Raw genomic sequence first — 26533 nt, forward strand, 5'->3', positions numbered from 1 at the left:
TTGAAAAGGAACCAGTGACAGCTTTGGTACCTTTTCTTCTTCCAGTGTGTGCCTTCTGTTCAGTTATTTGTTCTTTCAGACCCAATGTATTTTGTGTCTTCATATTTCATTAATCATCGGTGACTACATGTTGTCAAACTTTCGTATTTTTCAGCAACACAAAGCCTTAAACATTGAACTGCCCCCCCCCCCCCCCCCCCCAAGTTTAACTAAAAACATTTGCACCTTTTACATTAATTTTAAGATCAGCAAAAATGTTTATTTAGAAAATGAAAAAGAATCTCTAATAATAAATTTCATTTCTTCAGTGTCAATTGCGTGAGCTAATACATTTGTAAGCGACTAAAATGTAAACAATACATACAATTGTCCAATTTAATGTCACTTTACAATTAAACACAGAATTAATACTTTTCATTATTTGAGTATTTGCTTTGCCAACAGTTTTTAAATAAAAGCAACTTCACAAACAAAGATACTTTCAAATGACCTTCAAAAAGTAAAAGAATCCTTTAAAAGCTGATCTAACAATTGGTTGTAGCAGTCAACTGATATTATATCAAACATCTGATTATAACAAAGTAGGTCCTAATAAAATCTGTCCCAGTTGTAGTTAAAGTACAGTGAAAACTTTCCTATGAAAATGAAATATGTACCTGACTGGTTTAAACAAATAAGCAACAAATAGAAGAAAAAAATCTAAAGACACAAATATTTACATTCATCCAGGTCGTTTGAGCTGGATATCAAGAAGACATTCATAAAAAAAGCAAAAACGGTGAATCTTTGGCCTTTGTACAACAGAAAAATCTGTTGAGAATAAATACATTAAATGTATATACATTGTTTAAGTGAATTTAAACTAAGATATGCAAATGGGGTGGAACACGAAAGCAAAATTTCAATATAAAACAAAACTCAAGTAAAACATTTTTTTTTTCTATCATTGTCAACTATACGTATTCCAGACACTATTTTGTAAAACAATCTTTAAAAATCCCTATCCCAGGAATAAAATCTCAAATGTTTCCTTTAATGTTTTAATGGAAAATGAACAGTAAGAAGAGATCAGTGTGTGCAAAAGTAAGCCTTGGGAAGGATCGCTTTGGTTTGCTATCAGTTTAGCATTTAGCTATGAGTAGCTCTCATTCTCATTCCAAGAAGTCATCCATTGTTTCTTCTCCGGAGGATCCATCTCCTTTTTCCCCGGCATATAGTCCCTCTCTTCCCTCTTTATCCGCACAGCGTTATAACTGGGGACGCTGTCATCATACTTGGAGCGTTTGAAAAATCCACACTGTTCGGAAAAACAGCCAATTACAATAGCGTCATGCTAACAGTGCTCTACAGCATCCTTTTTACAGGAAAACGAACAAAGACATAGTGATGTTGTGTGTGCAGCATGCCTAGCATGAGGTCAGAACAACACATTACATGTTTTGAAGAAGACATAAGCAAGAATCATGTGCTGAAAGCGAGAGAGATGCTCCGTTAAATAACCCAAGCAGGCCAGAGAAATGTGCAAGTTCCTGAATCAAGCCACATCTAAAGGCTTAAAAGAGCTTTAGAGATTCAGACATTCAGTCATAGCCAGTCACACGCACCTGAAGCTGAGTAAGAGCGAACGCAAACATGTATAAACCCTTTTCCAACAACAACGAGTCGTGATTAGTTTGCATTCCTCATAGCATTCTGCTTATCACTGAGCAATGAAAGCCATGGAAACTGCCACCATTACCCCACATTTGGCACTGACAGGCAGCAGTAGGTTAGCATTTGGCTAATCCAACCGTTCATGCTAGTTCTGAGCACACAGCTCAACTTGATCTGTGGGTTCTTTTACCCTAAGAAAGAGGTTCGTGTTCTCTGTCTGTTTCACTTTACGCATCTGAAGTCAGCCTCTCTTTTTCAGGTTCTTTGTCGCTTTTGCCGAAAAAACCACACTAAAAGGGGTAAAGGTTTGTGTTTTAAATACTTGATGCCATATAAATGAAAATCTGTTTTACACTGAATAAAAGTGAAGGTAAAAACAGGTTTAGGTAATCCTAAATGGGTCAGGTTGTGAAATGAGTCATGTGACCTTACCTTATAAAGCAAAAAGACCAGTAGGCCCAACAAGAGGAGGCCTAGTAAAATGGCCACCAGAATGACCCACCAGGGCATACCACCATACTGTGCTACTTTGCGTTCGGGAAACACAGTGACGCGTACCTGTAACAGGACAAATTGTATTTTCTTTTAAGCCCTGCATATCAAGTCAAATTGATACAACATGGAAGAAATCATGGAAGGAGAACGAATAAACGCTATAAATGTCCTCACCTGGGCTGGCTCATTTTTCAGCTGGATATTTGTAGCAGAGGTCTTGAAATCGAGTGATGCCTTGACAATAATATCAATGTAGTTCAATTTTGAATAGTCCTGTAAGAAATAGTTGAAATTAGCTAAAGTATAGTTACAAATGATCATATAATTTTCTTGCAGCATAGACCATTTAGCAAGATTTAAACAACACTGGTCCAGAAACACTTCCTGTTTCATTTTGTAACTGTTTTCTTTATTTAACACGTAAAGAAAACATCTTAAAGATGTTTGTTTAACTTTTTGATTCAGTTTTATATGTTCTGTTGGTTGTATTTTATCCCAGCTTTTATGTAGTGTTAAAAAACTGAAACAGGAAGTGCTTCTGGACCAGTGTTGTTTACATCTTGCAAAATGGTCTATTCAAGTACATTTTGCTTTTATACCTTTATCATTGTCAATAAAAAATGGTATAATTTATGAGATATAACTCACATATAACATATGTGATATGTATTTTGAAAAAACAAAACAAAAATACATCTTGAATACACACAAGTGAACGCATCTCATATGATTATGATTTTCAAAAAAGGGTTTTAAACATAGTTTGCAATGTAAAAAGTATTTTACAGACTTTCAACCAAGTTTAATCTCACCACATGGCATTTTACCTTGACCTAAACACTTGTTTTCTAATATTAATAAGCAGCAAAGCAGTTTTGTTAATATGTATATTTTTATAATAATATGTATGGATGGATAGCCTGGCTAAACCACATGTAAATATTCTCGTATTTGAGGCGTGGTTTACGAATGCCCAGAGCCGTATTATTGGGTGCTACGAATGTCTATCAAATGCGCCTGTGCTCCCTCCCTGTTCTGTGATTGGTTCCCTATTTCAGGGGGAAATTTGTTTCATGGTATCCAGACAGCCTAGCAGCGCAAATAAAATCGCACTGCGGCAGAACGGCAGAATGGGGAAACCCAGGCTAATGGATGGATGGATTGAATGAACATAAACATTTTAAAATAATACTGACCTTATTGTAAAGTGTTACCAAATAGAGTTTCTAATTTTAATAAGGATGTTTTTTTGTATCATCCTGATATTTACTCAATATATATTCTGAATTTTAATTCAGAAATGAACATCTGTAGCTCATTGTAGAAGATCTGCATTCAAATCATTAAAGGTATGAATTCCATGTGTTTTTGAATAAATGTACTGTAACCATTTAAAAAAGAGGGTCACACCTCTAATGGAAGATCACACTCACCTCCAGGAAGGTAGCGTTCCAAAGGTAAGCTCTCAGGCTAATGACAGCATTGCTGTCCATTCCAATTAGAGGACATTTGAATGTTATACACTCCGCCCCATCTTCACAGGACTAAAAACACAACACCAGCCAGGGATTACAAACAGGAGGCTGATTATCAATGATAAATGTTCACTAAGGAAATACATACAGTACAATATATGTATATATATATATATTTGCTTTGTCATTGTAAGTGTAGACTGAAGTGTAAACTGAAGTTTAGTGTAGACTGATGTAATAAATTCAGCATAATGCTGCAACATAACAAAATGAAGAGTTCAGATGCAAAAGCCTCTAAATGCCATTTGAAATTTTCTTCTTTAATGATGATTTTTCAGTAATTTTTTCAGTAATTTCAATTACCTATTAATTGTTATTTAAGTGAAATTATTGAACTTAAATATACAAGTTCGATAAAAAATCATCATTAAAGAAGAAAATTTCAAATGGCATTTAGAGGCTTTTGCATCTGAACTCTTCAAATGTAATAGCAAATTAAGGGGTCTGAATACTTTCTGAATATCTGAGTGACTTTACCAAAACTGTGTATTTCCTCTTGTCGGTAAAAAGGGAGGCTGTTCCCTCTTTTGCCGGAGTTTCCCCAATTTCACGTTTAGTTCGTGACACTGATGGCTCCTAGATAACGCATAATCAGTTAATTCCTTCATAGCAGCAACTGATGTATTTATGAAACATGAGGGAAAACTAAAGATCATTTTGACTGTAGTTAAGATATCAGGACTACTGTACCTTCAAACTGAGTTTGTTGACCTCATCTGGATGGGAGCAGGTGAAGCTGTCTAAATCGGTTGAGGTTATCTTCATGAGGTACAGCAGCCATTTGCCTTGGGAGTTATGCTTAGGCCATTGGATAATCATAGATGCCGTGCCGAATGACTTGAGGGGTTTGCCCAAGTTTGTAACCTGTCAGTCAGTATAATTAACAGGATCCATATTTTAACAGGCAGCTAAATATCTTCACATGTTTGATTACTAGAATGCAATTAAAGAAATACTCATACAATCAAAATTCCTTCAGTGATGTAAATCTAAAATAGTTACCCTGAATTCATAGTCAATTGGACTGCCAACATCAGTTGCCAGTTTCATGGCGCTCTCTCCTTTGACTTCTCCAGTAAAGTAGACCTGAGATGGCTTGGCTATCCTACAGATGATACATGATGATGTTACAAAGACAGAACATTGATAATATCATCATCAGAAGTGTAACTGAGAAATAATACTGCAGTTTGCAAACCAACCCTGTGAGAGACAACAGCAGTTGGATCTTAACAACGGCTTTGGCTTTGACCGCTTGTAATTGCTTCTGATCACTTGTCCTGAAATTAACGAAAAGAAAATGTAAAATAATCAATATGAAAATATTGACATGGCTTAGTTTTGATAATGTGCCAGTATTCTATCAAGTATTATGTTGTTACTCACGTTTTGAGTTTGAGGTCAATTTCAATATCAGTGGTCTCCAAAGAAATTCCTCCCGTACTCAAAATTATGTAAAAAGTTGTCTGAAAAAGTTTTTTGTTTTTTTTTTCTCATGAATGTTAAGTCCAGACCGAAAATACAACTATTTCAATCATATTGTCAATTATCATTTGAAATATTTACCTCAGCATCTCTTTTGAACGGATTTCCAAGTTCACAATCAGCTTGAGACCCGTTCTGATTGGCTAAACAGCTGATCGGTTTATCCTGTAAAGATTTAGGAGTACTTCAAATCAAATTCCTCATAATAATAACAAACAATGAATAGGTTTGATATCTGGCAGCAGGACTTACACCTGATTTAGTGCGAACGGCAGAATAAGAGAGGGATTTGGGGAACGAGGCAGTCAGCTGCGCTTCATATGCATCTTCACCCTTGTTTTTCACATTGATCTCCAGGGCAATGTCCTTCTGATCGCTAAGAGACAGAATGGGTACTCCATTTTCTCTGTGAGAAAAGAGAAACAGAGAGATTAAAGATACATTCTTCTTCATGGCACTTCCTTTTGCCATTTGCTTTGATTTAAAGAGTTCTTTGCTCATTCGCTTTCATGAATTACACAACTGATGTCACTTGAGTGTGCAGTTATAGCATAATAATATGACATGATAATGATTTAATTGAAACCCGCCACAAATGTACACTAACAAACAAAACTCACTGAGGTAATGGATGAAAGACGTCCCTGTTTGGTTCCCTGTTGTGTAATGTATACTGCAGTTGCAGGTCACTCTGACATACATGGTCAGCACCACATCCTTCCTTGATAAATTGAACCTGAAAGGCAGTATGATTCATAATTAATACTGAATAAGATATGAATGATAAAGGTTCAATTGAAATGTATTTTTTTTTAAAATAGGTAACTCAATACATTTATCTGATGTGATTGATGTGAATAATGGTTGTGTAATTAATCTGATTATTAACTGATAATACACTACCATTCAAAAGTTTAGGGTCAGTAAGATTTTTATTTTTTTATTTTTAGAATTTCAGGATTCAACATGGATACATTAGACTGATCAAAAGTGACAGTAAGTCAACCATTTTCAACTATGATGAATAAAAATAAATGTTTCTTGAGCACCAAATTAGCATATTAGAGTGATTTCTGGAGTGATACACTGAAGACTAGAGTATGGACTGCTGAAAAATCAGCTTAACCATGACAGAAATAAATTATATATTTAAAAAATATATTATATAATTGTTTTAAATGACTTTTTAGCAAAAGGTACTTCTTTCAAAACCTTTTTAAAAAATAATACCAACCACAAAAGGTAATGTATGTTATACTGTATATTACATACGCAAAGCTCATTATTGTTTATTGGTTAAGAAGATGGTGGTTACATTGGTGACAGTACTGGCTCCTTGACTGGAGTCCAGGATGGGAAGCAGGTTAGGGAGAGCAGTCTGTCTCTTCCTGCGAGTGGATGGCTTCAGGATCTCCACAGACACTTCAATGGGAATGCCTCTCAGTTTGTCTTTTAGGTTTTCCTTTGAACATAATATACTTGCATTATTAAATCCATTAACATAATAGCATTAACATTGACGCTCCGGATGTAAAACAATCCCAATTTATTTACCACTAGGTGGCAGTACTTCCTTTTCACTATATTATGGTAAAACTGTTGAGTTGTTGTCACAATTGCCCACTGCAACTTTATATTGCTACTTAAACAACATGTGCACATGACATGAAGAAAAAACTGAGTAGGCTAATCGTGCACACAATTTATTAATTTGTTACCTTGATATAATTTTTTTTTCCTTGCATGTCACATGCGGGGCTCCGTTAACATGTCACTCAGTAGTTATTATTTTACCCTTCAAATATGATACTGTAAAGCTGCTTTTGATCTGCTGTACCTGCAGTCTGAGGCCTCTCGTAACACAGGTTTGTGTGCCCTGTCCCTTTAGCTCTACGACTCCTTTGCTTTCATACTCATTGGTTGTGCTCTGGGTGAAGATGACTCTTGAAGGAAGATTAAGTTTCTTCCTTTCAGATTCAACCGTGATAATGTATGCCACCTCTGCAGAGGAGAAAAAAGTTCATCAGAATACAAAGCAACACAAAACAGTTGGCATTTGTTTACAGCAGAGGCGGACAGAGTACACAGCTTTATTACTTGAGTAAAAGTACAGAGACCCCTTGCTAAATTTTACTCAAGTACAAGTAAAAGTACTACAGTCAGATGTCTACAGATGAGTATCAAGAGTATTTGCATTACTACTGCTATAGTGCTTACATTTATGGACAGAAACGTCCTACACTTACTGTATGAAAAATGTTAATACCTTGGAGAAGAAAAGAATTGAAAGTAAAATCGAGTCATTTTCATCTTTTTACCATGATGCTTTATTTAACATTTAAGAAAATTTCAGAAAATTCTGAAAATTTAAATAGTCTGGTGAGATGGGGCCATGAGTTGGCACATTTCCCGGGATGAACCTGCTGAGTCTTCATCTATGGTTTCGTCTCTTATCAATCTTATCTCTCAATCTGACCATTGAGTTGACTTTGGCGGAAAGCTGAAGGTGATTGCTGATAGGCTGTTCCAATCAGTGACGGCTGCACAATCCAATCACGTTTAAGAGGGAAGCAGCAAATTGAGGGTTTCTGAGATTTCTATTTTTTCAAATTGTATTATTATTATTTTTTTTTAGAAGTAGTAACGGGTACTCACGGTATGGATACAAATTTAGTGGAGTACAATATTTCCCTCTCAAATGTACCTGAGTAAAGTCTTGATTACTCCCCAAAAATGATATCGGCTAAAGTACAGATCCCTCAAAATTGTACTTCTGTACTCAAGCAAATGTACTCCGTTACTGTCCGGCTCCGTTACTGTGGTTTATAGAGATGAGTTTGTGGATAAATAATTACTGAGAAACATGTACTTACGCAGGTTAGGATTGTAGGTTTTGGGGTTGGCAGAAAAAATGAAACAGGCTGTCACGTCAAGGCTAGAACACACAACAAAGCTTTGCTTCAGGAAAGGTTTACCATTTGGTAATATGTTTAAAGGGTTAGTTCGCACAAAAATGAAAATTCTGCAATAAATACTCAACATCGTGTCGTTCCAAACCTGTAAGACTTCCGTTCATCTTCGGAACACAAATGAAGATCTTTTTGATGAAATCTGAGAGCTTTCTCCATTGACAGCAACACAACTACCAGCACATTTGAGCTTCAGAATGAGGTCTGTTCTCGTGCAACAAATTTGTTTATGTTCGCTGATCAATGTTTATGTGAATTCAATATGTTCATCATATAAAGTGATTGTGTCTCTTCAGAAAATTTGGACTAAACCACTCAATTCATATGGATTAGTTTTACAATCTCTTTTTTGAAGCGCCAAAGTGGTAGCTGCGTAGCTGTCAATGGAGGGACAGAAAGCTCTCAGATTTGATCAAAAATATCTTCATGTGTGTTCCAAAGATGAACAAAAGTTGTACAGGTTTGGAACGACATGAGGACAAGTAATTAATTAAAGAATTAGCATTTTTGGGTGAACTATCCTTATAAGGATTGCTTGTTTTGTTTATAGTTCTCTCACCATATACTGTCACCACAGTTTTTCTTAGTAAGGTCTAGCTCCTTTGGTGTGGTGGTGACAGTCTTTTCAATGTTGATCACTGACCGTGCCCTTTATGAATGAATAGCAAATTTAGTAGCCATTTTATAAAATGAAGACATAAGAATGCATGTTCATACTATTATTCAATCATTTGTATTATAATACCAATGTTAAATATTATAAATGATTAATATATAATAGTGTTAATTCATTGTTAATAAAGGCTCCTTTAAAATAATTATGCGTTGTCTATCAATTTGATTATACCTGTACACAAGCACTGAATCAGAGAGAGATCCAATAGCCAGATCTGGGTAAGAATTTCTGTCCAAATCCATATTCCCAGCAAGAGAGTATCCAAAGAGTTTCACATTGTGATCTTTTCCTTCAAGAACCTGAAATGATTGAATATACATTAAGCAAATAAGCGAAAGAATGTGTTAAAAGACAACTGAAAGAAAAGAAAAGTGAATATATGGCTAAACCTGGGATTTTGTTAGGCCTTGAGTTGAACCATGGAATATATATACGTTTCCAGCTCCATTGCTCTCATAAGGGGCACCAACAGCAACATCTAAGAAAATAAATGACAAGTTATATTCCTACAAGTTATATCATTAAAAATATCTTTTGTGATTATCATCATTTCTATATCATTACTATAAAGTGTTTAAATGTTATATTCTATATAGATTCACATGTAAGTGTAATGTTAAGAATTTGAGGATTTGGAGTAGGTAATGTTATGTTTAGCGTATGTTTTTAAATGCGTGTTTAATGTTTTTATTATGTATATGTTTAATTTGAGTGATTTAAGTACATCTCTTCTTCTCAATTTATCTTTCCTGGAAACATACCTTGATAACCATCCAGGTTCACGTCTCCCATGCTTTCCACAGTCAAACCGAACATGGAATTGGCAGCTCCCTCAATCCTCTTGGGGGTGATCTTGTCCCAAGCCCCTTCCTTATTAAGGTAAACATAGATGGCCCCACCGATATCACCATCTTTAATAAAGTACTGAGGTGCTCCGACTACAATGTCCTGCCACCTGTTTTAATAATCAGTGTAGGTTAGATTATACATGTTGTTATTTGTACCTTAAACTATCAAACATGTAAAATATATAAAATAAATATTCATTGTATTAATCGAAATTAAATTTGAAATCAAATAAAATAGAATGATTAGATTCAAAACTTGAAAATTACAAATGTTGCTTTGACAACTAAGTGAAATAAAATAAGGCTAAGATACTAATGAATTGAAGATATTAGAAACGAAAACTGAAATAAGCATAAATTTCAAACTAAATACAAATATTACTGAAAATATAAAAATAAAAAAATAATTTAAACATTTACTACTAAATGAACACTGATCTACAAGCAATAAAACACTGCAATGGCCACATCATGTAATTCACTAAAGTAACACTAGTATGACACAAAATATGAAAAAAGACCATTTTAGAAATATATAATATTATATAATATAATGATGTATTTTAGAGCTTACCCATCTCCATTGATGTCAAGCACTGCAAGGTCATAACCAAAGGAAGAGGCAAGTCCGGTTCCCTCCAGTATGTACTCAGCCGTCAACATGGATGATTTGCCTTCTTCCTTCTTTAATAGCACAACTGCCCCACTGTGATTGGCTCTTGGAGCCCCAGCGACTATAGTCAACTGACCCCTCTTGGTCAGCATTTTTCCAGAATCCAGAGAGAAACCTGTCACAGATAGATATTAGAAGATTTGCTACAGTTTTGTTAAGCAAAAGAATACTAAAATTATTTCAGTGATTAAGAAATATGCGATGATAACCTATGTACAAACAACATGAATGTAAACATTCATGGTTCTGATTGACTAGGACACTCCATCATTTTGCCCATGCGATATGGATGACAACAAGAAACCAACAACATTCATATTTGTTCACAAAAACGACACAATGAATAGAATATACAGTATAATGACCAGGATGAACGCAAATTATTGATAAAGTTGGTGTCCAGGGAATCCCACAAACCTAAATAGCTATTGGATGCCACATCATAAATGTTCTCCTTGGCCACCTGAAAGGGGAGGTGACTGATACACAAACTGATCAGGATGATTACTATGCTAGTCATGAACAGCACAAACACGATTTTTACTCAATAAAGCACAAATAGAAGCAAAAAGGAGTAAATCCAAACAAAAGGAAGGCAATGCATATATATGCCTTGCATCCTACAGACACACATGTTAAAAAGTTCATTCACTTAATCGCACCAGAGTTCTTTAGCGAGTCACATGATGGACTAATGACCGGGTGATATAGACCATTTCACAAGATGTAAACAACACTGGTCCAGAAACACTTCCTGTTTCAGTTTGTAACTGTAACTGTAGATGTTTGTTTAACTTTTTGATTCATTTTTAAATGTTCTGTTGGTTGTAATTCATCCCAGCTTTTATGTAGTGTTAAAAAACTGAAACAGGAAGTGCTTCTGGACCAGTGTTGTTTACATCTTGTGAAATGGTCGATAGATAGAATGGGATATGGATATGTGAATGGAATTTTATTTGAGAATGGACTCACCTAAATAACTGTTGGCAGGGACAGGCACCAGATCTGGATCAAGTTTGGTTTCGTCTCCAACTTCATATGGGCCGTCATCAAAAATATTTTCATCCCACAGAGAGCTGTTCTTCTGTTCCATCCGCACCACTCCTGTTATCCATGCAGTGGAGGAGTGAGTGAACAAGGCAAGGAAAAGAGTGAATGAGTGAAGAGATGGAGCAAAGATGTCAAAAGTTTAAACAGTGGGGGATCAAATACAATACGTCAGATGCAATGAACGGACAAATCAAATCTGATGCCACGAATGTGGGGAATTATGCTTTTAGTTTGGCATTGGCCATTGTAATAGATCTAACCTTAACAAATGATTTTCACTGAATATTGAATATGCCAAAAATAATAAGATTCACCATGAAACGGTGACTGTCCCATGAAGATCTCACCTACACGTCAATACATGCAGTAAATACAAGCGCGTTAATCCTCCAATACCTTTCCAGTTGTAAGCACCCGGTGCTCCAAACACCAGATAGTGATAGTCCTTTGTGAATGTAGCAGACAGACCCTGCTGGCATGAACCAAACCGCTCGTGTCCTCTGTTTCTCCCGTTACAAAACATCCAGTCCCCTCCATCTTCATCTGAGGCATCATTAATCGTCAGGTCCTCACTTAATACGTAGCAACGACCTGTCACGTCACGTAGCTCCTGATTTGTGTTCACAAATAAGCGTCGCTGGTAGCGATGCGCACAGACCTGGAGAGAGACGGTGAGTTCATATTAAATCAGTGAAATGAATAACCTAATTAACTAAACTAAATAATCAATAAACACATTTCTTCGCACTGTTACAAAAATATATTTGGGTTTGGTGTCGGTAATTTTGACAAGTCTCTTGTGCTCACCGAGGCTCCTTATACACTGTAAAAAGTGATCAGTTGACTGAACTTAAAAAAGTGAAGAAACTCTTTACATTTTACTTTACTTTACTCTTTACAAAAGAAACATTTTTAAGTAATAAATTTCATGCATAATTGAAATAATTAAGTTGTGTGAACTTGACAATTCGACATAACTTAATTTTTTCATTTATGTATGACGTTTATTTACTTACGAATTTATTTACCTCACTTTTTTAAGTTAAGTCAACTGATCACTTTTTACAGTGTATTTGATCAAAAATTGTCACTATTTAAAACGACTATTCTGCTTTAATGTATTTTAAAATGTACTTTGTTCAAATTTGTTAAAAGTTTTAAATATATTTTGTAACAATCTAAATGTCTTTACTGCCACTTTCGATCAATTTAATGTGATAAAAGGATAAATGTATTCATTCAAGTCCATACAAAGTAGTGCACCTTATTCAAGTCTTTAAAAGGGGAAATTTTGATTTAACAGGAACGCACTTAATTATGAAAGGAAAAACTGTACACACTTCTCTTGTTGTTGATTTGGACATGTAAAATATTTGAATAGAATTTTAGAAGCAAGGGTGGAATACATGAATTAAATATACATAAATTTACTGTATGTTTTGGCTTGTTCCTCACACAAAACTGAAGAGGCCTTGTTGTGATAAACACTAAACACTTTGGACCATAATTGCATTTGTTTTTAGTGACATGAGGATGAATAGATCATGACAGATTTTTTATTTTTGGGTAAACTATCTCTATACAGACATGACAACTAGCTCTTGTACAGTAATTTACATTAAAATTATGGGATGCACAATATATCGGTACCATATCAATGATTGGCTTGCTCATTTCCTCTATTTTTTTACGCTTAGCAATATCATCTTTAGCTAATCTTAAAATGAATATCCATTTTTATACTGTAAATTGTAATTCCTAAATTGACTTGTAGCATATAACATGATCGATTTTATCTTAATATGAATCCAAATATCTGCATTTACCAGTTATCAGCCATCACATGAAAATAATTATTGGCTTACAGCTTACAGGTATTGGTCAGAGTTTTAATATTGTTGCGTCCCTAATTTAAACACACACACTCTCTCTCTTACCAATATCTTTCCTCCAGGTCCCTGGCTCTGTAGAGTAACTCCCATCCACTGGTTTTGCTTATTTTCGGTATTCAAGTTTTCTACATTCACAATAAAAATACCTCAATTAAACACACACAAACTCATTATAACGTATAATGTGTCATGTTTTCATGTGTTTGTGTTTACCTTCATTGTCAAACACTACTCGTTGGCATGACTGACTGGGAGAAGTTATGTCACAGTTGTACATCCCTCCCGTAATTTTTGACATTTGCTTGGGCAATGCTTTAGCTCTTGGGGCACCAACCAGCAACCTGTAAACCAACAAAATAGAAATTTATTCATGGATTTGCAATATTGTGAATTAGAGTTTTAAAAAAGCTTGTCAAGAAGTAAAACATTTTTTTTTGTTGTTGTTGAAACATGAGCAATACGGTTGTAAAATTGGTGATCATATAATGATGAATCTGATACGAATTTCCTCTTTTCAACTGTCTGTCAACAATTGAACGTCTGGAGCAATATTTGAGCTTGTTGATTTTGAAAAAGTAAGTGGCTTCATGGCATCATTATTTTTTAGTTCCCCACACATGGGTTTTCAGTAGGTTCCTCACTAGAAACAATGCAGATTCAACAGCCCACACTGAAAAAAAACACATGCATACGGTTTATTAGAGAGGGCACTCATTCTATTCTTTCTACTGAAAATCTCAAGAGTAGATTATTTCTCTTCTGAATAAAAGAAATGTAGGCCACAGAAAGCCAAGGTATCCACCACTCAATTGCTGTATCTCTGGTTTCACCTCATTTATGAGAGTGAAAGGCTCTTTTCTTTTCTTTGGATTGACTGGTTCAGCGATAACATTCATCCCAACACATCACAGATTTTAGCTACACAAGTTCTCGTAGTGGACATAGACAAAAAGGGTCTGACTGAAAGAAAGACACAATTCCCTCACCAAAATCCATGTCCAGGAACTTTACATATGCATACACTGTTTTATCTTTTGCAGATGCATACCGTACATTAGTTTACCTTGAGAAGTAAAAGGTAGATATTTGGTGCCTTTAGTAATATGTAACCTTAATGTATAATACGATAAAAATATGAAGAGTTCAGATGCAAAAGCCTCTAAATGCCATTTGAAATTTTCTTCTTTAATGATGTTTTTTATCAAACTTGTATATTTAAGTTCAGTAATTTCACTTAAATAACAATTAATAGGTAATTATCAGTGCCATTGAATTGAAATCACTGAACTTAAATATACAAGCTTGATAAAAATGATCATTCTAGAAGAAAATTTCAAATGGCACTTAGAGGCTTTTGCATCTGAACTCTTCATATGTTCCTTAAGGGTACTGCCTTTCGTGTATAAATTAATGCACATTTTATGAGAATTTACACGACTCTAAAAACATACTTTCCTTTAGAGTGTTGAAACACCAGTTCACACACAGATGACAATGACAAAAATTGGGTTTGTGATCATATCTTAATTTCATTTGGGAAGTAAGTGCAAGTGCAGTCAATTTCAAATTTGTGAAGTCGACTTTCATTTATTATTTTAGTAATCAGACAAGCAAAGGCATATTTTTTGCTGTTGGTTAACTGAATTTTGACCAATTGAACATGTGTTTGCATGTTCCAAGGCCTGAACATGCCCCCTCCAAACACACACACACACACACACACACACACACACACACACACACACACACACAGACACACACAAGGCATTTAAGGGTTTGGAATTTCCCCCATTTTCAGAAGTGTATTTCATGCCTAGATCTACTGACAATTACATCAATCCCATCCAATTCCTTCTGTGCCTACGATTTAACAAGCGTACTAGACCAAGACTCTGTGTCTGGATCACAAAAAGAGAATAGCTTTAGAGTCACATTTTCCAAACAGACAGAGAGAGCACTGTTTTTCTGAAAGGGCAACACAAACTTTTCTGTGTTGGGCAAAAATAGCCAGTGAATACCTGCCATTCATTCCACTCTCAAGAGCATAGATTGCTATATCTGATGAAAATGCTCATGATTACATTAAATCTAATGCAATGCACAGGCTGAAATGATCCACATTAAACATCCAAAATCACTACAAAGAACAAAGAACATTCTAGTGTCATTTAACATGATAAGAGAAATCAACAAAAGATATGACTTACAAAACATTCATGAAAAATATATAATATAATAACACACATAAAAACACACTGTAATGTAGAGATATGTGTAGAGATAATCTGATGATAATAAATAACCACAGAAACTACATGATCGGAAACCGAAACTAAACAGAGGAGGAAAACGTGAACTAAAGGAAACAGAACAGAATATTAAAATAAGAGTTCAAGACCGTGGCAAACAAACACACACACACACACACACACACACACACACACACTGGCATGGCAAATCATAATTATTTTATGTTTTTGCCAAATTGGTAGTGAATGTATGATCTGCTTACGCCTCACAGAGGGTTCTTTTTAGGTGCGGACCTTCATGCTTACTTTTTTTTTTTCTAAAACTCATACATTTTCGAAGAAATCAAATTTTCTCATGAGATATACTCTGTAGTTGCAACATTTCCCAAAATGACTGCACACAAAATCCATATATTAAAAGCTTTGTTATTGAACCCACATCCCATCTAAATGGGCCTACATGTTTCAGGAAATTGCTATAATCTGGTAGCCTGACTTCGTCATACTAATATTCCAGACCAAAAAATGTTGTGGGCGGAGTTCGGGCTGGCATCCAAGCTAATATGGATCACAGTCAACTCCTAAACAGCATCATTCCATTCTGCAAACCCAAAACAATTCTGAAACACAAACAACTTTAAACTGGAATGCACAATACAACTCTTGCCTAGATTTGTGCCACAATTTACAGTCTGGAGGAATCAACTCTAGTTAGATAGCCAGTCTCCAGATATTGGGCAGTTTGAGTTGACAGATGCAGCAGAAAATCATGTAGTGTATGCTGGGCAGTGGGAACAGTCTTTTTAGCTTCATAAATCCTAATCTATCCAGTTGGAGAGGATAACGTTTTGCATATTTTACAGTATATATTGTTTTCATCAGTCATGTGTCTCAAAGCAACAAGGCACATGTTCCTCAATGAGTTGAAACAACATGAAAGGCAGATAGTGTGTGGTTGTGGGTAATGTAACGTGTCTCCATTAATCACTCCTCAGGGGGATGTATCCAATCGTACAACATTAACAAAAAGGATATATACCTCACCTTTTTGAGATGGTTCTGCATATACGCAAACAAGCTCAAAATTCCAAGGTAGAATAAACAATTAATAAATTAAAGAGAACATTACACAAGAACTATACTTTACACAAGAACTATACTTAAATACTATACATTTTTATTTAAAAAACTTAAAAACAGCACAAGATTTAGAAAGTGAGATGGTAAAGCGATAGAAGGCAAGAGAGATGTGCAGGTGGGGGAGGGGAGAACAGAGAGGACAAGTATCCTATTTACTGAGAGCTTATTCAGAGAAAGAGCTTCATGTGTCCTGAGGCCAGAGTCCGACACTGGCATTCAATCATGACACAGACACAGAGAATTATGTCTCAACTGTTAAATATGTCAGGCTCTCAACATAATGAGAAAGAAACAATTAAGCAATTACTCATTCTAAGAGAGCGAATGGTCTTGACTTCTTACGCATTTCATTTAGTTTCAATAGGAAAGAAAAAACTGCAGGTTTAGCAAATGAAAAAAAATAGATCTTGTAAAGTATTTAGCAAAATACCTTTTTTTTTTTACTCTTGCAGCACTAGCCACAAATGCGTTGGGATGTTTAACCAAATTGATTATTTCAATCAGTTCACAAATGGTTTATAGGCTAAAAGCTGGTGAACTTACAATACAGTCATATAGACATTATCCAATATGGATAATATCATTATAAAAATGGTGCTTTTAAGTGTGCCATGTCAGACTTTTCATAATTTTAGTTTCCAACTTGTGCTTACATAATTTTGTGAAAGCTCCAATTTGACTGTGACATCATGTAAAAACCAAAATGGTTGCTAACAGTAGCAACCTCAAGACAAGATTACACAAGAGAATAGATGTGCATTTTGCTGTCAATACCAACAAAGCCACACTAAGATTCATTTTGGCATTTATGAACTTTGTAGTAGAAACAAATAATTTCTGAAATGCAAACAACTTAAGGCTGGAATGCACTAAACAACTCTTGCCTAGATTATTGCTACAGTTTAGAGCCTGGATGAATTGTCTAGTTTATTATCTAGCTATCCAGACTCCAGATATTGGGCAGTTGGAGTTGACAGATTTAGCAGAAAGTCATGTTGTGTATGCTGGACACAGAATTTTTTGCTTTAGGAATCCATCCAGTTGGATGATTTAAAACACATTTTGCATTTATTAGAGCATATGTTGTTTTCCTCTGTGTCTCAAAGCAACAAGGCACATGTTCCTGTGTGAGTTTGTTGTGTTCGGAACAACTTGTCTGGTGTGATCTTTAGTCGTTTGATGCCCATTTTTTCTGTTACCATTTACAAATTCGGCAATGATGTGGCAAGTGTACGGGAAATGTCTGATATCAGTAAACATACACTTGACAGACATCTTTAAACATTGCAACTTCTTTTGACACGTCTTTTAGACACAATTCAAAATTATATCCAAATTCCGGGTAACACTTTACTGTAATTGTACATGTACTAATACCTGAATTACTTACTATGAACTAATGATGAGTTAAGACATGTACTTATGAGGAACTAACCTTAACTATGACATGAGTCATATGAATTCCTGCACGAATATACTATCTTAAGTACATGTTAGTACATGCTTGTTAATTAATGCATTAATTAATATTTCTGGGTAAACTAAATCAAACATGTTCTCAATCAGAAGAAAGCTGTACTAAAAGGGCACAATGTAAAATTGTTCATAAATTTCACACCAACAAACATCAGTGAATGACACAAGATGTCTTGCAATGTTTACATTTAACCTTAGGCCTACTCACTGAACACACAATGATGCATTCACCATTAACAATTTAATCTCAATCAGTTTTAAGTGATTCATTAAGAGATTCAATTTTCAAGCACAGCACACATGGTTATTTATTGGTTTACTGTCTTTATATCATAATGCAGTCAGATGTTAGTCAGTTAGGGTTCTTGCTCTTCTTTTGGGCCACAAAATGTGTCCATTTTCTAGAGCAAGTGATTTAGTTTACTGCGAAATGTTAATTAATACATTAATACATTAAACAGGAAGGAATTCATAAGACTCATGTCATAAGGTTAGTTCCTCATTAGTACATGTCTTTCTTAACTCATCATTAGTTCATAGTAAAGTAATTATTAATTCAGGTATTAGTACATGATTATTCATTATTATAAAGTGCTACAAAATTCCAAAACACTGCATTAGTCTTTAATTCAAAACTTTATCTGAATGTTTTGTCACATCTCTTAACCAACACTTGTTTACTCACTGTTGGCTAAAAGCATTTTGTTTTTACTTGAGAAGCAGTAAATCATGGTCATATAGTGTACTAGGCCAATTAATAAAGATACGCTATCATAATTTTGTCTGGAATGTTAAGCATTGACGTTTTAAAGAATCTACATAGGAGACCACTGCTATGGTGCAAGAGCTGGTTCTGCTGAGGAGGTTTGGAGTGTCATGGTTCACATTGCGAACTGACAGCAGCTGAATTACAGCTCCAGATGTGCTTCAAACATTTCAAAGACTCGAGGCTTGAAGATACAGAGTACAAACTGATATAACCTGACCTACAGTGCACAACATAGATGTTGCTGGATAGCAAGGTTTTCTGACTCCCTTAAGGCAATGATAAATTAATGACTAGACTACCTAAGTCTAGGAATAGATATTTGCAAAATATGGTGTTGGGTAGAGCCAGAGCCATCACTAACATTCACAGGGCCTGAGAAAAAAAAAGGGGGGGGGGGGAGGCAAGTCTTAGTGGCCCCCTTATCATAGCGCCTGGAATGTTACAGATGCTGTAAACCGCAGGTTAATATACATAAAGCCCATTAAATATGGTAGTCAAAAGCTCAAACTTGCTTCTTGCTTGCACAAGAAAAGAGGTTTGTTCTCATGCATCAAACGATTATAACTGAGTTGCCGTTGGCCATATCTGATGTGCTCTTTGTGAATAATAGCCTAATCTGTTCATCATACTCTATGAGCAATTTGTTTCTTCAAAAGACTTGGATTAAACCACTAAATTCAGATAATTACTTTTTCGATCCTTGTGAATTTTTTGAGGCTTAAACATTTTGGTGAATGGACTTTCAAAGCAGAAATCTCTCAAATATATTAAAAATATTTGTTTTTCAAAAAGTAAAGATATGTGTCATGTAAACTTCCAAAAATGAAGATGAGTCACCAGTTCTAAAACCAAAATCATTTAAATGACAATAAACCACATGCGTAGCATTAAACACAAACGATAACCAACAACTGAACTGCAACACAAGAGAAAAAGAACTGAATGGCCAACAGGTGTGTGATAATTAATGAATTGACATAGCAATTAACGATCAAACAGAACACAGGAAACAAAGATGAGCAACTTAAAAGTCCTTGATAAAGAAACAAATTTATTGGGGTGTGTAAATGGTGAATGCTTTTATTTTGGGGTGAACTATACTTTTAAAGGTGATCAAGGAAATAATGTATTCAGAAAATAAAATAAAAGGGAGAAGGGGGGAGAGGGAGAGAGAGGAAGAGAGGGAGAAAGGGAGAGAGAGTGGGAATGGTTTCGGGACATGACACATCAAATGTCTACCTGCATCCCCAATTTCCCATGAGCACACTGTAGTGGGGAGCAATGTTTAAGTTTCTCAGAGAGGTGTGGATCTAGCATGACAGTGTGGCTGGCATAATCCATCCTGTGGACAAACTACAGTGGGATAATAATACTCGAGAGACTATTCTTGCAATAGAGTGATGTATAAGACCAATAGCTGCCTGTTTTTACTGACGTACAAATTCAGCCAAAGCTTAATGCCTACTGCACAGGAAGCTAAGAGAATCGCAGGAAGAGGAAGAGGTAGCCCATTTCCATGCCAAATGGACCCACTGCACTCTGGGATATGGGCCAACATATTATTGTATATAAAACGAAATGTGTTTTGCCTGCTACATTATTCCACCATAATCCAGCCAAATCAGATAAAAAAGTTGGATTATTGTTGTTCTCACACGTGTCGAGGAAACACTATAGATACCCAAAGAAACTTTAAAAAAATATGTTACAGATCAAAGTCAACTGTGACAGTTGATAAAGACAAATAGGCCCCTGCCCCCACAGAGACTCGGGTTCTGCTTACACCAGGACATGCATCTTCAAACATGTCTCCCGTGACCACTTTTGATCGGATTTCAAAAGCAGGATCTCAAATTCCAACATTAAGTGATTTTTTCTTTGAAAACCAGAGTGTTACTGGTTTTCAGATTGAACGCTCATTGTTATTTTATTTAGTTGCATAATACTTGCATTAGATGAACTCTGGATGTGCTTGCTTCAGATAATCTGTCACTGCATTTTCTGAGATGTATTGTGCATAAATTTTATATGTATGGGCATTCATTTGGTCAATTTGGTGTTGATTCATTTTCATTGCTGCACAAACCTGTAAAGTTTAAAACTGTTCTTTTTGCACAGTGGTTGACACGCAGGTGAGTAAGCGATCCTTCACTCAGTTGTCCCGGATACATTTTATTCATTGAATGAATGAGTAAAATTGGTGGAAATCTTACCAAAAAAAAAAAAAAAAAGACAGAAACTGCTGTACTTGTCTTACAAAACAACTCTTATTGTGAAAGCACCACCAGCCCAGACTGCTTCAGTGGAGTACTGGCAAGTCAAAACCAATCATTTACTAGTGCCAAGATCAGGGCTCAGGTTCAGAGAGAGCTTAGATCTTAAACGTACTTCATGCCAAGTTCTGTTAAAGTCTGGGCACACTTGGTGCAGTGTTTCCCAGTGGTTTTACATATTCTCTGTTACAATAGAATCATTTCACAAAGTAACACAGAAAATAAAATGAGACCTCAGGGCACTCATTACAATACATCCCTAATGGTGTTTTGACTACAACTACTTGTACAAGTTAATATTCCACACCTTTGACAACTGAGGCATCAGTGAAAAAACTGAGCATTGAGAAATAATAATAATAGCAGAGAGAAATAGTATTTTAGATAGGGATATTGGTTTAAGGGATATGTAAAATAAAAAATAAATAAATAAAAGACATCAAGTTGTCTTTTTTCTTTTTCTGCATTTGTGTTTTCAAAAATGAAATTTCTGTACAATCATGTAGTTCAAATATACTTCCTTTGCAGCTTCATTTTGTGTTCCACACAATAATAAAAGCTAAATGGGTTTGAACAACAGGAGAGTAAGTGAATAAGAACAAAATAACAGAATTTTAATTTTCTATTGACTATCACTTCAACATTATTTGTTTAACTCTTTAGATGTATTTAAACAGTCCAAAAAAGTGCCTTGCTATTATGTGTTGTTGTAATGAGCACACACAGAAGGAGAAATGGAATCACTTTACAGGTATGCTCCTCATTCCCAACTATTTTTTCACATGAGCAAAAGAGCTAACGTGCCAGACACACACACACACACTGCCTACATTACCAAGACAGCAGCTCCATCATGACAGCTATATGGCAAGCCAAGGAATGCTACATAAATGCCCCCAACACACGCCCTGCCCTGCCTTGCCCTGCCTTGGCCTGCAGTAATGTGAATCACCTTCACACATACACACACCTGTAGGCCATGTGTTACTAACAAGCAGAGTTGTTGTGTTCTAACACAGCCAGCCAGTCTGCCAAGCCCATGCATGAGATACACACTGAAGGATATGAGTCAGAGCACACACAAAAAAACTAAATGTGACTTTTATACACTGGGTGTGGTTTGAAATATTTGAAATACAACATAAATCCATTAAAAAAAATTGCATAATTCAGCTGAAAGAGGTTCCAAAATGAGTGATGATTTGCTAATAAACTCCAGTTTGTCTTACTTTGTCTAATTGCTTTCTGCTAACCATAATGATGTCTGAATTGAAATATAACCTCAACTATAATGTACTTTCTATATAGTTTTCACATGTTTTCTACTTTTCTACAGTTTTGTTTATGTGGTAGTCTTGCTTACTCGTCAACTTGATATTGCAGTACTTTGAGAACTGTTGGCTTTTGAATGATAAACAGATTGTGGTGTTCCTCATTTGCTGCTTTGGATAAAAGCATGTGTTAAATAAGATCTAAATGTAATGTACATCTCACACATCAATGTTCTAAGCTCATAATCAGTCACTTGCATAACTGGTGGACTCTGCTGCTGGATAAACATGAGGTCAATACTGGCAGTCTCTCTTCTGTAATGCCAGGGTTGATGGCAGTAGTGAGTTTCAGGAATGAGTTACAGGCTTCTGCCCACATTCTTTCACTTGCGTGTTAGGCTTGAAACTTACAATGCGTGTCTGGTGCTGCCAAGGCAACACAGTGTGTTTTTTAAGTAAACCACAAAACTGTCATGACTGAAAATTCAATACAATATGTTCTAGAAACACTGTCTAAAGTCTCTGTTTCTCAAATAACCTTAAGTGCTAAGGATCCCACATCCAATCCAATCCCTGCAGTGCTTGAGGTCAAAGAAGTTGAAAATTAAAGAATGAGGGGGACCAGACATCTCAACAGTGAGAAAGAAGGAGACTGGACATCTCTAATGACCCCAATGAAGCTGAATATGCACACTATTTCCAAGTAATGAGCACACTGTTGGGTGGTTAAAGTTATGCCCTGAAATTACATAAACCTCTGAGTTGTTGTGGCTTTTTTCAGGAGCTGTCGTAGCGGCGGAGCCAGGGGGTGGCCCCTATCACAAGTGCTGTTTCTGTCTACCTCTCTTTTTAATTTAATTTTTTAATATTTTACAAGAATTGCGTTTTTAAAGCAGAACCGTATCTTAAGACCACAAAAAATGTGAGGCTTTTCATGCGCACACTCCAACTTAACCTCGTCCAAGTGCAGAAAGGTACAGGTGCCGAATAAGCTTCTCAGCAGTGATATTAGAGCGTAGTAAATATAGATGTTCCTCAACTGGTGGGTTGCAAGACCGCTTTGAGTGAGTCACATGTCCAGTCAAAGAAACAACAATGTAATTCTCTTTTTTTCGGATTCTACTTTTATTTTGAAAGGTCTGTGTGAAAGCTTGTGATACTTCTGTCAGATGCGGGGAAAAGTGCTAATCCTGAATCAGTTGGCTATCTGCTGTAAGATAAGATGTTGCAAGGTCAACAAATGTCAGTAAAACTAACTTTTTATTGTCCTGTCAAACATACTGAAGGCCCACTTGCACATCACGCGCAAATGTGAAGTGCTGTAGCCGTGGTTCTGTCGTCAATTAACTAATTGAAATAATCAAAAAGGTGAACTGCATGCATGTATGTATTTGTCATATATGCATATATGCATGCAAATTATGTCTAGACTAAAATATTATGCCATGTTTATAAGGCACAAACTGATAGGCAATGTTTTTTTTTTTATTTACAAATAAATGTGAGCACTGTGCATTTGTACTAGAAGATACAGTAATTTTTTCATCAATTTGTAAAGGACAAATTAAATGGATAATTTAAATACATAAAATAACTAATTTTACATTCTGCAATTTATCTGCATGTTGACTTCCGCCTTGTTCACATTCTTGCACATAGGGATTCAAAAGAGATGTTTCCCCCCTTTTTAATTTGGTATGATAGAACAGTTTAGATTCTTTATTTTGACAACTACTATAGAAAGTTGAAGAGTTAATTGATTATAAAATTCAATGAAGGTTAAATCATCTTTGAACTACAGTAGGTATAATCTGCATGTCTCACCCATGAAGGTGCAACAGACAAGGGGTTTTTGAGAACCAGAGCCAGGCAAACTAAGCAAGTTTACTAAAAAACTTTAGCTATAGTGCGTGTCCCCTTTATTAATATCCTGGAGGTGGTAAGTAGCTACACTCTAAAAAATGCTGGGTTGTTTTAACCCAACTTTGGGTCAAATATGGACTAACCCAGCCGTTGGGTTAAATTTTTACATTACATTTTTAACCCAGCATTTTGGGTTTGTCCATATTTGACCCAAAATTGGGTTAAAACAACCCAGCATTTTTTAGAGTGTACTAATAATTAAAAAAAAAAAAAATCAAATTCACTCAGTATTCCATGATTCCTAGTTCACTACTCTCTCAATTACAATTGAATACAAATGAACTGTATTCAGTTGTGTAGGAACAGTCCAATACATTATTTAAACTAATTATTATATTAAAATAATTCAGATTTATGTGCACCTGCCTGGCCACCCCTATGAATATATCCTGGCTCCACTACTGCTCATGGACCTTTTATTCTAAAATATCATTTAGTGCACTGCTATGCAATACAAAAGTCCCAAATCAAATTCTTTATTTTTCACTATGCTTCATGTTGTTCCAAATTTTTATACATAAATGACTGGCACATTTCTTTCTTTTTTTTGTTGTTGCTATATTCACTGTCATATAGCTTTGTTTAAATAAACTCAAATGTAAGTAATTATAATCTTCATCTTAGTGAGACAGACACATTCGATTCAAATCATTCCGACCCTGGATCTACAGATTCATTTAAAACATCAGACTCATGTGTGATTCATTCGCTACTAAGTCTTTTATTTATATTTATTTATTTATACATTTACTATCGTATGGCTTTCAGAAAATCCAAGACGTCTACTTTATGGTAGCCTACCATTCAGTGATTTTGCGACTTTTTAAGATTTGGCCATTTTAGCCCTACATTGTTTTGCATGCAAATACATCATTCAAAACGTCTTATTTTGTGTTCACCAATGTGAAAACATATCTGGCCTAAATAATGCGGGTTTAAAACGTTTCCATGTTCGATTTCATTCTTTAAGGATAATCCATAACAGCCTACTTGAACTGGTGCAATGGGGGCGCGTGTCTTGGCTACCGTAACGGTGGTTAGGGGTGGATGTGGAATGGTCCATGCATATTATACCAGCCACATAGTTGAAATTACAGAAATGTTCAACAAACAAAATATACCAGGATTCAACTTGCTGCTAATGTGAAATAACTCCCTAAGAAAGCCACGATGACTGGACTCCAAAGAGGATAAAATAAATGCTTACATTCTTTTATCAGATGGTCTGAGTTGTCGGTGCATTGCCAGGGAGAAACCGAACAAGCTGTTGGCATCTCCCGTTTTCCTGATAACATTAGTTGTGTCCAGGTTGAAGGCAGATATCAGCGTCCATCCCAAAAAACTGAGAAGCGGTAAGGTTAAAGTCCTATAGGATCCCATAGTAATGTTGAGTTCCGTTCGTGTCGGGTTCTTGCTAGAGAGTTGAGACTTGCAGCCCGTTTCCTCAAGGTTTGTGGATGCCTATAAGGGAGGAATCTCTCTTACGTCCCTCCTCGTCCTCCACCCGTCTCCACCCTCAGCCGTGCCTCTACCTGCCAGTACAGCTCCGGGCTTCGTTTTTCCTCATTATGCAGCATACTTTTGGTTATTCGAGCGTATGATATTAGATATATCGTCATAGCAACGATTTCCTTCGAGTGTCATTCATTTCACACAACTCATGATGAGTCTGGTGAGTAAATAGTATGAATGAGAGCTTTCTACACCAAAAACATTGCATTCTGGGGAGCAACTAATAGGGTTGTTGCACATTTAAAAGTCTGTGTGTTGTTTTTCTAATGTGTTTACCATATTCTTGTATCCTTATATTATGGAATGTAGCTGTATAAGCCCTAAGTTTTGCTTCTATGTAGACTATATAAGGTACAGACAGCATGGCAGAAAGCATCTTTACTTTATTTACTTTACTTTTCAAATGTAGCCTACTTTATTTAATAAAAATAAAACAATATTAGCCTAAGTTGTAATTAAATGCAGGGCCTACACTTAAATGATATAAAAAATTAAACAAATACTTGCTGATTTAGAATGGCCATCTCTGTTATTTGCAAACATCCAACAGCCAAGATTGCAAATTAAGTAATAAACATTATTATAAGACATCCAGTTTGTACAGAATTGACATATGATAGTGATTTCACTCATGTAACTCATTA

The 26533-nt window shown here is 35.6% G+C and overlaps 1 protein-coding gene across 2 annotated transcripts; it reads right to left on the minus strand.

The window, feature by feature from the left end:
• Nucleotides 1-195: 195 nt before the first annotated feature.
• itga6b (integrin, alpha 6b) lies at nt 196-25956 on the minus strand. 2 transcript variants are annotated; one of them, XM_039657404.2, is made up of 26 exons: nt 25585-25956; nt 13490-13617; nt 13322-13401; nt 11781-12042; nt 11307-11438; nt 10236-10449; nt 9575-9768; nt 9203-9291; nt 8985-9112; nt 8697-8786; nt 8042-8103; nt 7006-7169; nt 6484-6630; nt 5789-5904; nt 5421-5574; nt 5250-5333; nt 5070-5149; nt 4886-4963; nt 4686-4788; nt 4374-4547; nt 4161-4259; nt 3582-3692; nt 2323-2421; nt 2086-2211; nt 1844-1943; nt 1158-1297 (listed from the first exon to the last, which is right to left on the minus strand). In XM_039657404.2, the coding sequence occupies exons 1-25, from the start codon at nt 25755-25757 to the stop codon at nt 1881-1883; spliced, it is 3150 nt and encodes a 1049-aa protein (XP_039513338.2). In that variant the 5' UTR covers nt 25758-25956; the 3' UTR covers nt 1158-1297; nt 1844-1880. The 2 variants fall into 2 exon arrangements, with proteins under 2 accessions (XP_039513337.2, XP_039513338.2); XM_039657403.2 differs by lacking the exon at nt 1844-1943 and having other exon boundaries at nt 196-1297.
• Nucleotides 25957-26533: the final 577 nt, after the last annotated feature.

Source organism: Pimephales promelas, chromosome 6 (genome assembly GCF_988280905.1).
Source record: "Pimephales promelas chromosome 6, fPimPro1.hap1.1, whole genome shotgun sequence".
Taxonomy (NCBI): domain Eukaryota; kingdom Metazoa; phylum Chordata; class Actinopteri; order Cypriniformes; family Leuciscidae; genus Pimephales; species Pimephales promelas.